Genomic DNA, 11,844 nt, shown 5'->3' on the forward strand with positions numbered 1-11,844 from the left:
AAATCCAAAAGGGCCGACATTGGTGCCTTAGACCCCGTTGATATAGTGAGGAGAACTCACCTCATAAGTAGCTCGAAGTGATAAAGTCAAACTCCACCAAATGCAGCTCCAAGTCCAACACCTACATCCACCAATGATTCACTTCCATAATTCCCAAATTACCAAAATACCCCCATAAGTCAAACTGGTCAACCATTGGTCAAAGTCAAAGTCAACAATCCATGTTGACCCGACTCGTCGAGTGCACCTAGCAACTTGTCGGGTTCCTTAAGAACTCAGAAATCACCAAAACCCTAATTGACTCGCCGAGTTTCCAACAAACTCGTCGATTCCTTGCATGTCCAGATGTCGGGGAAAACCCTAACTAACTCGTCGAGTCCTCTTACTAACTTGCCAAGTTCATGCATAATCAAATACAAATAATCTTCATCCGACTCGCCGAGTCGGCTATGCGAATCGTCGAGTTCATGCAATCCATTTCTTACCCCAAAGCTCCATATTGTAGATCCAGCTTCCTAAGGAATAGATTCCCACGTAAAGTTGTAATTTTTACGTGCATGGAAGGTCTTAAAGTCTTATAACACTAAAACCAAGTCTAGAATGAGGTTTAGGGCATGGTGAGGGTTCATACGAGATAAAGTTGGTAGATTTATGAGTATGAGACCTAAAGGAGTCTAGATCTTAAGTTGCAACTTCAGATCATGGCTAATACCCGCAATGGCTCACATATATGTTATAAATGGCCCTAAACCTAAGCATGAAAAGATCTAGCTGAAGATAAGTCAAGGTAAAGACTTGATATCTTCAGAATGATGCCAAGATGAAGTAGAGTTAGATCCACAAACTCCTCTTTTCCCCAAGCTCCTTATACCTCAAACCTTCTTCACAAAATGCACCAAAAACATGTTGGATTAGTGTCTAATCCCGTAACTATATTTGGTCTGTACTTGACCCGGTTGTGCATGGTCCTTTTGGGTTGCCTTCTCCAAAGCAACTTGACAAGGTAATTTAAGGAGAGAGAGAGAGAGAGAGAAAATTATGGTTTATTAATATATTATAAGAATAATATATTAAAGGAGAAATCATATTTATTTAATTGGTATTGGTCACAAATTAATTAGGAATTAATTTGGTGACTAAAAGAGATTAATGAAATAAAGAGGCATAAACTGTCAAATGTATGATAGTTGAGTTTTGGGCTGGAAAACCTAATGGACTAAGGGGGAACGAAATAATTATGGGTATCCATCATATTTTCGTCCAAAGGCCCTAATCTAGAAGGTTCTATGGGCTGCTTGATGATTAAGCTGTCCATTAGGGTTTAGACTGAAACCCTAGCAGCCTACAATATAAATAAGACCCCTAGGCTATGGAAATCGGCTACATTGGATTCCAAGAGAACCCTAGGGCCGATTTTAGCATCTCTCACCCTCTCTCATATTGCCTTCTTGCTTGTGGGGTTTGTGAACCATTAGAGGAGTTACAATTGTGACTCTAAGCTCAAGATCAAGAAGATTACAAGGATTTCAAGCTACTTGAAAGAGGTAAAACACTTAGATCTGTTTTCTTAATGTTAATTTCGAATTATATTTGATAGATCTAGGGTTGCAAGTCTTGGATTCAAAGCATGTACAATAGAGAAACCTAGATCCAAGCATTAGGGTTTGTATGAGAAGATAGGATTGGTCTTATGCATAAAACCCATCAAAACACTCTTTAATCCTCACAAACACTCAAGAACAGGATCTAGACTGATTAGGGGTTCTTCTAGCCGTCAAGAGGTGGTAAGGGACTGGAGGCAAGGACTTAAGGTCCTTTAAATATGGTGTAAACCCTAAAAATCATGGTTTCATCTTCCAACTCCTACTCGTCGAGTCCGGGTCCTCCGACTTGTCGAGTAGATCCAATAATCCACGCGGGCTAACTCGCCTCTACACGACGAGTTGGGGGCAACCAACTCATCGAGTGAGTCCATAAACATGTATAAAATGCTTTAAAACATATACCTGAGAGTCGGGGTGTTACAACCGGTCACAACCACCAGCTACCACCACCACACACGACAACCCCTAACAACAATTACCAGGCATTGACAAACCCCATTAAACACTAACAACCACCACTCGAAACCAAGATTATGGCGAGACCTGCAACTCAGAACCAAGATTCTGGTGCGACCTACAACTTAGAACCAAGATTTCGGCGAGACTTGCAACTCAGAACCAAGATTTAGCTTGAAATTTGGTTCTAGTGGGGATTTAGCATGAACTAATGTTGAAATGTATCAAGCCTTCTTTCTCTTAAATCTCACACTAACATGACCACCGACTACCAACATAGATGAAACCCAACTGCAACCAAAATCCACAAAGCCGACACCACCCAAATCAATTGAACATAGAGGAAACTAGATGCTCAAAAAATGAACCTCGTTAGGGGTCGACTTCTAGGCTTGGTGCAATCCCATTCAAACTGATGGTTAAGTTGCAACGACATTTAGGTCACAAAGGGGAAAGTCTGGGTCAGAATTCCATCAGCGATGGTGGAGAGGGAAACAGAAGGAGATGTAGGTCAACGGTGAATAAAAAGGAGGGATGAAATGCATTCGATGGTGAAGGAGTACGAATAAGATGTCGTCGACGTCATGGCTTCGAACAGAGGGATAGAACGAGTAAGAGATAGGAACGTGATGGAGCAGGTTTGAGCATTGGGGTGAACAAGTTAGTTTTCGACGAAGGTATGTGTGGAGAAAAATCGAAGAAGATGAAGCTGGTGGGGTTTTTAGTGGGTTCCGACGGTGGTCTAGTGGCTCCGACAACATTTGGTGAGCTGTAGTCCAGAGAGGTGAGTGGAGGTGATGGGTTGTGGGACCTTTTTTATTTTATTTTTCAATTATAAATTATAAAATTATTTAAATAATTTGATAAGTATATAAGGGTATTTTAGTCATTTCCAATTAGGCAGGGGCGTATAACGTAACAAAATAAAAAATTAGAGATGGTTCAAATGCAAAACGAAAGAAAGAGACCAAACAAGGAATTTTAATAAACCATAGAACAATTTTAGTAATTTGTTAAAAAAAATCATATAGCCTTTAACATTAAAAAAAAATCTTGACAAGGAAAAAGGGTTCTTTTACTTGAAAAACAAGTTAACATGAAATTCAAATTGACCCGACCCGACCCAGATAGTGAGGTTAGGGCGTTAGGCTTCTGATTGGTCGAGTAACCAACGATTTTTTTACACGGAGGAATAAGACGCTTCTAGAGAAACACACGATCGCGATTGCTCAGTCAACAATAACCTCTCAACACAACAAGGTACAACTTGGATTTCGTAACGTACAACCATGACAAGGTACACCTTTCCTTATAAAGAGGCCCCGATACGGCATCAGGGTTTTATTGTAAATCACCCGAAGCTTTTTGTCTCCAATCTATTAATTTTCTCTCTTTAGTTTTCGCCGCTTCTTTGTCTCTCTCGAAATCAACATGCCTCGCAGAAGCTCCGGTGGTAAGTTTCCTAACCATTTATCCACTGTTCCATCGTTCGTGTTCTATCCATCAATAATTTTCAATATGCGTGGGAAATATCTTGTCCATGTAACTACACCATTTCCGTTTTCTAGGGTTCCGTGCGTTTGTTTTTGAATGAAAGATTTGTTTGAGATTTGACTGTAGTGCCGTGCGTTTGTGTTTGTTTTCTGTTTACCTGCACCATAGAGATCTCTTGAAATCGAGGAATAGTAGGGTTGTAGATATTTAGATTTTGCTTTGTAAGAATTAGGGAAATCGTCATTTGTGGTCCGATGGTCGTATCGTTGTCATTTCAGCAATATACGTGTATTCCTTTCTCTGTGCATGCTATATGAGTTCCTAATCGATGTTTGCATCAATCTGTTCTGAAGAACCCTAGAATTGACATGTCTTTTTGGACAAGTAAACTTTACTGGCTTCGTGTTGCACATTCAGACAATCTAATTTGTAAGATTAACCAATAGCATGGCTTTGAATTTGCAAAACAAATCATATACTGCTTTTAGCATTTTTTTAATCATGTTAGACAAGATGCACTTCTCTTATGACTGTTATGTTTATATGTTTTGTGGTGTTCGCAATTCCATATGACAAATACCATGTTGCAGGAAGGTCAGCTCGTGCACCTGCTCGTGCTCCACCACCAGCACCAGTTAACCGATCACCCCCTCCTGCCCCTGTTCAGTCTAGCGGTGGTGGATCGATGCTTGGAGGCATTGGTTCAACCATAGCTCAAGGTACCTCAATATAAACCATATTCTATTCCTATAATACTATTATACTTAATACACCTTTTCTTTCTTTCTTTCTTAATTTTATGAATTTGAGTTATATTTTGACACTTTTGGTATGTTAGGCTTGGCTTTTGGTACTGGAAGTGCTGTTGCTCACAGAGCTGTGGATTCTATCATGGGTCCTCGCACAATTCAACATGAGACTGTTGGTGCTGCTGTTCCAGATGCCTCTGCTACAAACACCTCTGTCTCTGATGCTTGTGGAATGCACTCCAAGGCATTCACAGATGTATGTCTACTTTCTCATTTTTAATATGTTGAAAGGTTGTTAATGAATGTTTTGTTAAATGTGATTGATGTATATTTTTGTTTTGTTTGGATGCATATGCAGTGCATTAACAGCTCTGGTAGTGACATCAGCAAGTGCCAGTTTTACATGGATATGCTGGCGGAGTGCAGGAGGAGCTCAGGTCTTACAGCTTAAGTAGTAAGCTGTCTGTCTTGATTGAATTTGATCTGGTCATTTGGTGGCTATGGTTTTAATTTGATTGTTTGCTGGTTTTATGAGAAATATGAACTAAAGAACTCTTTGCTGGCCAATAAATGATGTGGATGTCTGGTGATATGATCATCATGTTTTTTGGATGTCTTTTTTCTATAAAACAAAACATATTAATTTATTTCATTTCATTGATATTTGATTGGGTTTCTTCGACTTACTGTAGATGTTTTGAAAAACTCTACTGGACATCTTTGAGAAAACCCCAATGGTTAATATTTGGGAATCATGATATCAAATGATAAGATCGTGATTATAACAATTTTCCTTTTAGTTATTCCAAAAGATAAGCAAAACCTACTGAATAAAGACAAATAACTTCATCATATAATAAACCACTTCACAACTTTTTTGTATGCCCAGTAGTTATATTACAATGAACACACAACAAACAACAATAATAGATGGGTAGGAGAGGTTGATATTGACAATCTGCCTTGAAAAACGACTGCATCGCATCTTACAAGTGAATATTATCGTTTTGATTACTGTTGATTAAAAGATATAACAATGCTTTTCTGGAATCAACCATTTATATAATAACTTATGTTCCTCCATCATAATTATAATCTACCCTTGAGAAAGCTGGTGCATAGCTCCTTCCAAGACTCCATATCTGGGTCCATCTCCAACTTAGACCTAATTTCCACAGCATAAGACTCCTGCACATATATTTATTTATATGTCAATTATCAACACAACAAAATCACCAAAAAGTCATACAAACTTCTTACCAACCTATTATATTAAAAAAAAAAGAAAAATCAACAAGATGTTTAAAAAAAGCACCTCAATAAGATTGCATTGAAGAAGGCGATCATCAATGAGTTGTTTAAGAATATCAGTGGAGTACTCCGGGTGACCTTGAACACCCATGATGTTGTCCCGGTACCTGAACATCTCAACTCGAGTCTTGTCTGACCATGCCAACACCTCCACCTCAGATGGGAGTTCATGAACCTGTTTATTATTATTATTATTTTTTATAAATGTTGTTTAATTCATATCATCATAGAAATCGATAGTAGTTATGGAGGCTTAAAAAGTTAAAATGATATATATATATATATATATATATATATATATATATATATATATATATATATATATATATATATATATATATATATATATATATATATATATATATACCTCATCACGATGGCATTCGATCACAGACAATGTTTTTGGCATTTCTAGATTAGAAAAGATTTTCATGGATGATGATGACAAGTTAATGCTTCGGACCCCAATGTCCCAACCTGATTCCGCACGCACAACTTTACCTCCCAAGGCACGTGCCAATATCTACACATAAGATAATACAATTTAACGTTTTACAAATTCAAAATGATTAAATTAAATTATTTATTTATGACGTAGAATTGTAAGTCTGTTGATCGTAACTTGGTTACGATTGTCAATATTCAATAATGATCATGTGAATGATTTAACTCATAGTCAAATTCTTGTAAGCTAATCATTTTTTTTTGAATATGAAAAAGTATGAACCGATTCAGCATGGAATGATGGAATTAATCATGCAATCGCACACCAAGAGGACAATAAAGTTGTCCCATTCCCATCTATGTCTAAGACTAGGGTGAGTGGGCCCGGTTTCAACCGTGGTTCCGCCACATCATCACCCAAAACACCACCCCTTACGGTTTCTACCACACTTTCTCCTCACCCAAATTGTGCCGCATTCCCTATTTTCTCTCTCATCTTTTATTTGCTCTCCTTCTCTCTCTCTCAACCAATCATCTTTTTTTTTCTCTCTCCTAACCATTTTCCCACTCCTTTGCTATGGTATCAAATTGATGAAATGAAAAAAAATATGAGTTGTCGTCTATGTGACATAAGAGGATCATAGACATAAGAGGGAGTGCGGTTTTAGTGACACCACTCCTTCCAGCTTAATGTCCCTACACAATGCAGACATATAAGGTTCCAGATTTTAATGTGCCAATTTTAGATAAAAGCGAAAAGATACCACTCTTACATTTTTTTGGTATAATTGTGCCTTCACTTATTATTTGGTGTGCTAACGAAGGGCCGTTACATCCTTTTGGTGAATTTTGTTTTTTAGATATTTTGTGTTTTGTATTTTTTTAACGGTTAATTAGAAGTCTCTCATGGTGTTTGCAATTATTGCAACCAAGCATATACTCAAGTGTTTACACGAATAATTGTTAGACTAAAGAGAGTGGAGATGTTAAGGAAAGTGCTAAATGTGCTACATCACTCCCTACCTTATACCAATGAGGGTGCTGAGAAAGAGATGCCATGAGTGTAGCGAGAAGAGAGGGGAGAGAGAAAATATGAAGGTGTGTTGTGATTGGTTGATTTATATTTCTTTATATATTTTAATTTTTTTTCTCCACAATTAAACCTATTAAATTGTCACACTTCCACTCCATATCTTTTTTGTGCTAGTCATGCTAAGCCTAGTTGTCATGAAAAAAATTTAAAAATCTTATGTGACAACATGTTAAAAGTGATATCACTCCCTTTAACCGTAATGTGCCCCACATGACAGTGGCATTGTTGTCTTTCTCTGGGGTGGGATTGGTTTTCAGTGAAAGAAGGATGGTAATGACACGAGTGAGTTTTCCTACATTGTGAGATAGTGACTACTTTTGTTTGGTTTAAGATTTTATGAATTTTAATGGGAACGAAGGTGCGTTGAGACTGGATGAGTTGATCGGGTTTTGATTTTTAGTGGGGCTGAAGATGGTTTGGGACAAGAAGAGACATGGTGAGTTTTTTTGATTTTTTAGTGGGGGCGAAGGTGGTTGGTATCGATTATCAAATCAGGGAACCAAGGGATTATGTTTTCTGTTTTTTAGTGCAACGAAAGTGGTCGGTACCATAGGAGTGATTAGAAAATATGGTCGACGAAATGTGAGTGGTGGGTACGTGGCTCCTTAATTATTTAAAGCTAATTTATTAATTAAAAAATCAATAAAAAATAAATAAATAAGTAAATGAGTATGATAGTAACTGGCCATTGGCCAAAGACCAATCGTGATGAACTTTCAAACTATAAGGATTACTTGTATTATTATTTTTAATCTTGAACTAAACGTGAATATGAATGTCAAACCATAGGACTAAAATTATACCTTACTCTTATCGGAAACAAGGTTGTCAAGATCGGGATCCTACATATGATTATTTTTGAGGTTGCAAGATTAAGATCGTAAGATCCCGCAAAATAAAATATAATTTTAAAGCATAAAAAATATCTCAAATATTCAGTTTTCTATTTAAAAGCTAAAAATAGTACAAAACATTAGTCACAACTCATAACAAAAATGATAAACGATAAATTGGTAAAAAGAAAAAGACATAAAGCTGTAAATTTATTTATTTATTTTTAATCAGATTGAATCCCGATTCTGTCTACCATCTTACAATCTTACCTGCGATCCTACCCAATATACGATCTTTATATGATCTAACTCGTTCTTCATACCTAGGATTGTATGATTCTATAATCAAAATCATGATTTTAACAATCTTGATTCAAAATCAATTAATTTAAAATTACAAATTTGTTTTTTTTTTGTTTTTTTTTAAATTATGATCACGAAGTTATGTTTTTCAAATAAAATATATGTAATTTTCAAGTACAAATTAAGTATAATAAGTTCAAGAAATACAAACTTAAGTACAACAATGAAACAATTACAAGTTCAATCCAAAATTACACAAACAAGTATAATAAGTTCAAGAAATATGGTACAAGTGTTTTACATAAGTTCAATCAAAATTTTGATTGTCATTTTATATAGGTATGGGACTATACTAGCAAGAAATACAAAATTAAGGACAACATTGAAATAATTACAAAATTTGGATTGAACTTGTGGTTTTTAGTAAAACATAGGGATCAAAATTTCAATGTGTTTAATCATTTTGAGAATTAAGGTTGAGAGTTTATTGAGAATTTTAGATAAATTATTAAAATATAGATTTTATTTGGTGTTTTGTGTTCTCATCGTATACGATACAAAAAATACATGATATCAATACAACTAATTGTTTTAAGATAAAGATAAATAAGAAATAAAGTCGGCTGCAGTGGTATTATGAGTGTCAAACTCCACCTCAGCAACTCAGCTACTCAGGAGTGGCGCCATTTTACACGAGAGAGAGAGAGAGAGAGAGAGAGAGAGAGAGAGAGAGAGAGAGAGAGAGAGAGAGAGAGAGAGAGAGAGAGAGAGAGATGCTGAGTTCGGCATGTTGAAGACCCTTGTCATGGAGGTTTGGCGTTGTACGTCACAACAAAAACATGTCACATCGTCTTTGTCGTGCCCACTCCGAAAAGCCTAATCATAAGTTGGGCCATAGGTTGACTCAGGAAACACATACCTCTTTCTTTTTCATATTTCCTTATAGATATATTTTATGAAAAAAGAATGTGTTTATGCAAACGAAGCAAAAAAGCAATCTCTATATATAGATAACCATGTATTAATAAAAAAAGTATATAGATTGATGTTTTTATACAAAGTACAACGAAGCAAAAAAAGCAAATAATAAAGATGGATAAAAAGCAAGTAACTTGGTCTATAATGGAATCTCTTGTCACAGAATCATCAACTTACTCTTTTGATCCGGTGATTAATTTTGTTCGCCTAACTTAAACATCATGTATCAACTACATTATAAACTAGGTGTAAAACCCGTGTATTATACGGGTTTATTAAAAACAAGTTTTGGTAACCACAAAGACCATGTTCATAAAAAAAAAATAAGTAACGATTGAGTTTGTAACCTTTTGGTAAACCGCATGAACTATTTATATAATTTGGTCTTAATTAATCTATACTAATAAAATTAATTAATATAAATTCACAAATAAAATGTACTATCTACATTAATATACATATATATTAATTAATATATCAATAGAAGGAGGAATTCAAAAATAGAAAATTATTATGTACATTAATGAATATATTTATAAAATTAATTGATATGAGATGACATTTAATAGGTGAGATTTGAATAAAAAAGAAAAAAACTATAAAAATGAGAAGTGAATATTAAATAATTTAAAAAAATCTAGAAAATAACAAGTGTCAAAATGAAAAAGAAAAATATATATAGCAAAATTATTCTTATTTATTAGAATAGATTAGCTGACAATTTTTATAAATCAAGTATACCATATTTATGGGACTTGGACATTATAGGCTACAACTTTTTATCAGTGTAGGACTCTTTAGTCTTTTTACCCTATTATATATATTGTGTATCCACTCATAAATCATATGCCATGGGACCATTCTCAAATCTCAACTACTTTACTAATTATTGGGATTAAATCAAAATAAAATTTGTAAAAAGTTTATTTATGAGTCTAAGTATGAACTTTGGAAAAAGATCATTAACAAAACAAACATTTAATTATTTATTTTTTGTCCGTTGCAATTTCACATTTTTTTGCAATTGCATGTTCAAACAACAAGCTTATTTACTATATTGTTATAGATTATAGATATATCACGAAAAATGTTTCTTCAGTTTTAATTAACTTTTTATTTAAATTATCAATAACAAAATATTGTTTGCTTTGTTAAATTATTCTTATGATTAATCTCTTGTCCGAAATTCATCAAGATTGAACAAAGGTAAGTTTGATGTTATTGTTGTATAAAAACATAGGTATGTTTACGATACATAATATGTATAGTGGTTTAATCTTTTCTTAAAATCAAAATTAAACTAAAAAAATATGTTCATTTAATTGTTTTTACCCGTTTCTTAATTGATCGATAACAAATTTTAATAAAACACGACTCTGAACAGATTTAACACATAACTTAAATATTTTTGGTTTCTAAATTAACACATAAATAACCTTTTGTTGTGTTTAATTATGTATTTTAATAATATGACACATGAACATGATATCTGATATCTTCATGTTTGAAAGTTGAAACGAGAGCTCAGAGTTTAATTAGCTGATAACTGAGGTAGACGAATAAGTTTTGCAGAAAGAATAATTTGATTCAATCAAAAGAATATATAATCGATGAAACTTAATTACCTGGTGACCGAAGCAAATGCCGAGAATTTTTTTGTTCATTAATTGTAATTTGTTGAGTAAAGTGAGAAGTTCGCAGATCCAAGCATCATCGCCATATGCGTCTTTACAGCTACCGGTAATCACGAAACCGTCATAAACTCCGATCTCCCCGTCGTCGGGAAAATCTCCGTCGGCAACACGGAACACGTCCCAAATTTCGCCTTCCTCCGCCAGCATTCTCAGGAAAACCCCAAAGTAACCTCCGTATTTCTTCTTCACGTAATCAGTGTCCTCTGCGCACTGGAGAACGCCGAATCTCATCGTCCTTTTCACTTTTCACTACTCCTCCGATGATCAAATTAACGCTGTTTTATGTCACTATACTGAATCCTTGCTCGCGTATCTCACTGGAATCGGATTGGATTCGACTTGAGAGAGAGATTGATTCTTGTCTAGCGTGAGAATGAATCTGAGATATTTCATTTTCATACACACTAGGTGCTTATATATAAAGGGTACAAGATACATATTACATACATGGGCATGCATCCATAACTAAATAATTTTATATTGGTCATCATAAAATCATTTTTTTTTCATGATAAATTTTTAAAATGTGATTATTTAGTTTCTAAATTTTTTTGCTTATAGTTTAATTATTTTTTATATCATGTTTAAATGATTTTATCTAATACTCTAATAGTACAAACCTATTTCTTTATTCTTTAGGTAAAATGCAGTTCTGTCTACGTGTTTTATTGATTCAAATGATATGGCCTTTGAAAAGTGTCTCGTAATTTTTTTTTTGTCTACAAAACTATTTTAATAATTACTTTTGTTATGTTTTTAGTCTCTTAGTCGTTTTAAATTAATGCCTCACATACTAAATTCATATAAATGAGAGTAAACTACACATTGGCCCCCTGTGGTTTGTCCAAGTTCACACACTTGTTCACTCTATTGGATTTTTGACGT

At 34.5% G+C, this 11,844-nt stretch overlaps 2 protein-coding genes across 2 annotated transcripts; one reads left to right on the forward strand and one right to left on the reverse strand.

The window, feature by feature from the left end:
- The first annotated feature begins 3,355 nt into the window (after positions 1–3,355).
- On the forward strand, positions 3,356–4,966 carry LOC111913275 (uncharacterized). Its single transcript, XM_023908993.3, has 4 exons — positions 3,356–3,513; positions 4,145–4,273; positions 4,393–4,559; positions 4,662–4,966. The coding sequence occupies exons 1-4, from the start codon at positions 3,492–3,494 to the stop codon at positions 4,752–4,754; spliced, it is 411 nt and encodes a 136-aa protein (XP_023764761.1). The 5' UTR covers positions 3,356–3,491; the 3' UTR covers positions 4,755–4,966.
- Positions 4,967–5,130: 164 nt separating this feature from the next.
- On the reverse strand, positions 5,131–11,343 carry LOC111913274 (gamma-glutamyl peptidase 5). The gene is made up of 4 exons (XM_023908992.3): positions 10,891–11,343; positions 5,982–6,137; positions 5,619–5,789; positions 5,131–5,491 (listed from the first exon to the last, which is right to left on the reverse strand). The coding sequence occupies exons 1-4, from the start codon at positions 11,188–11,190 to the stop codon at positions 5,393–5,395; spliced, it is 726 nt and encodes a 241-aa protein (XP_023764760.1). The 5' UTR covers positions 11,191–11,343; the 3' UTR covers positions 5,131–5,392.
- Between the last annotated feature and the right edge of the window lie 501 nt (positions 11,344–11,844).

Source organism: Lactuca sativa, chromosome 5, assembly GCF_002870075.4.
Source record: "Lactuca sativa cultivar Salinas chromosome 5, Lsat_Salinas_v11, whole genome shotgun sequence".
NCBI lineage: Eukaryota > Viridiplantae > Streptophyta > Magnoliopsida > Asterales > Asteraceae > Lactuca > Lactuca sativa.

Bases quoted from the DNA above. Each gene is read 5' to 3' on its own strand.
- LOC111913275 (XM_023908993.3), top strand. From the start codon at position 3,492: ATGCCTCGCAGAAGCTCCGGTG. The intron at 3,514-4,144 runs GTAAGTTTCCTA...ACCATGTTGCAG, and splicing joins GCCTCGCAGAAGCTCCGGTG to GAAGGTCAGCTCGTGCACCT. The intron at 4,274-4,392 runs GTACCTCAATAT...TTGGTATGTTAG, and splicing joins TGGTTCAACCATAGCTCAAG to GCTTGGCTTTTGGTACTGGA.
- LOC111913274 (XM_023908992.3), bottom strand. From the start codon at position 11,190: ATGAGATTCGGCGTTCTCCAGTGCGCAGAGGACACTGATTACGTGAAG. The intron at 6,138-10,890 runs GTAATTAAGTTT...TCTTATGTGTAG, and splicing joins GCATTTGCTTCGGTCACCAG to ATATTGGCACGTGCCTTGGG. The intron at 5,790-5,981 runs GTATATATATAT...AATAATAAACAG, and splicing joins TCGAATGCCATCGTGATGAG to GTTCATGAACTCCCATCTGA.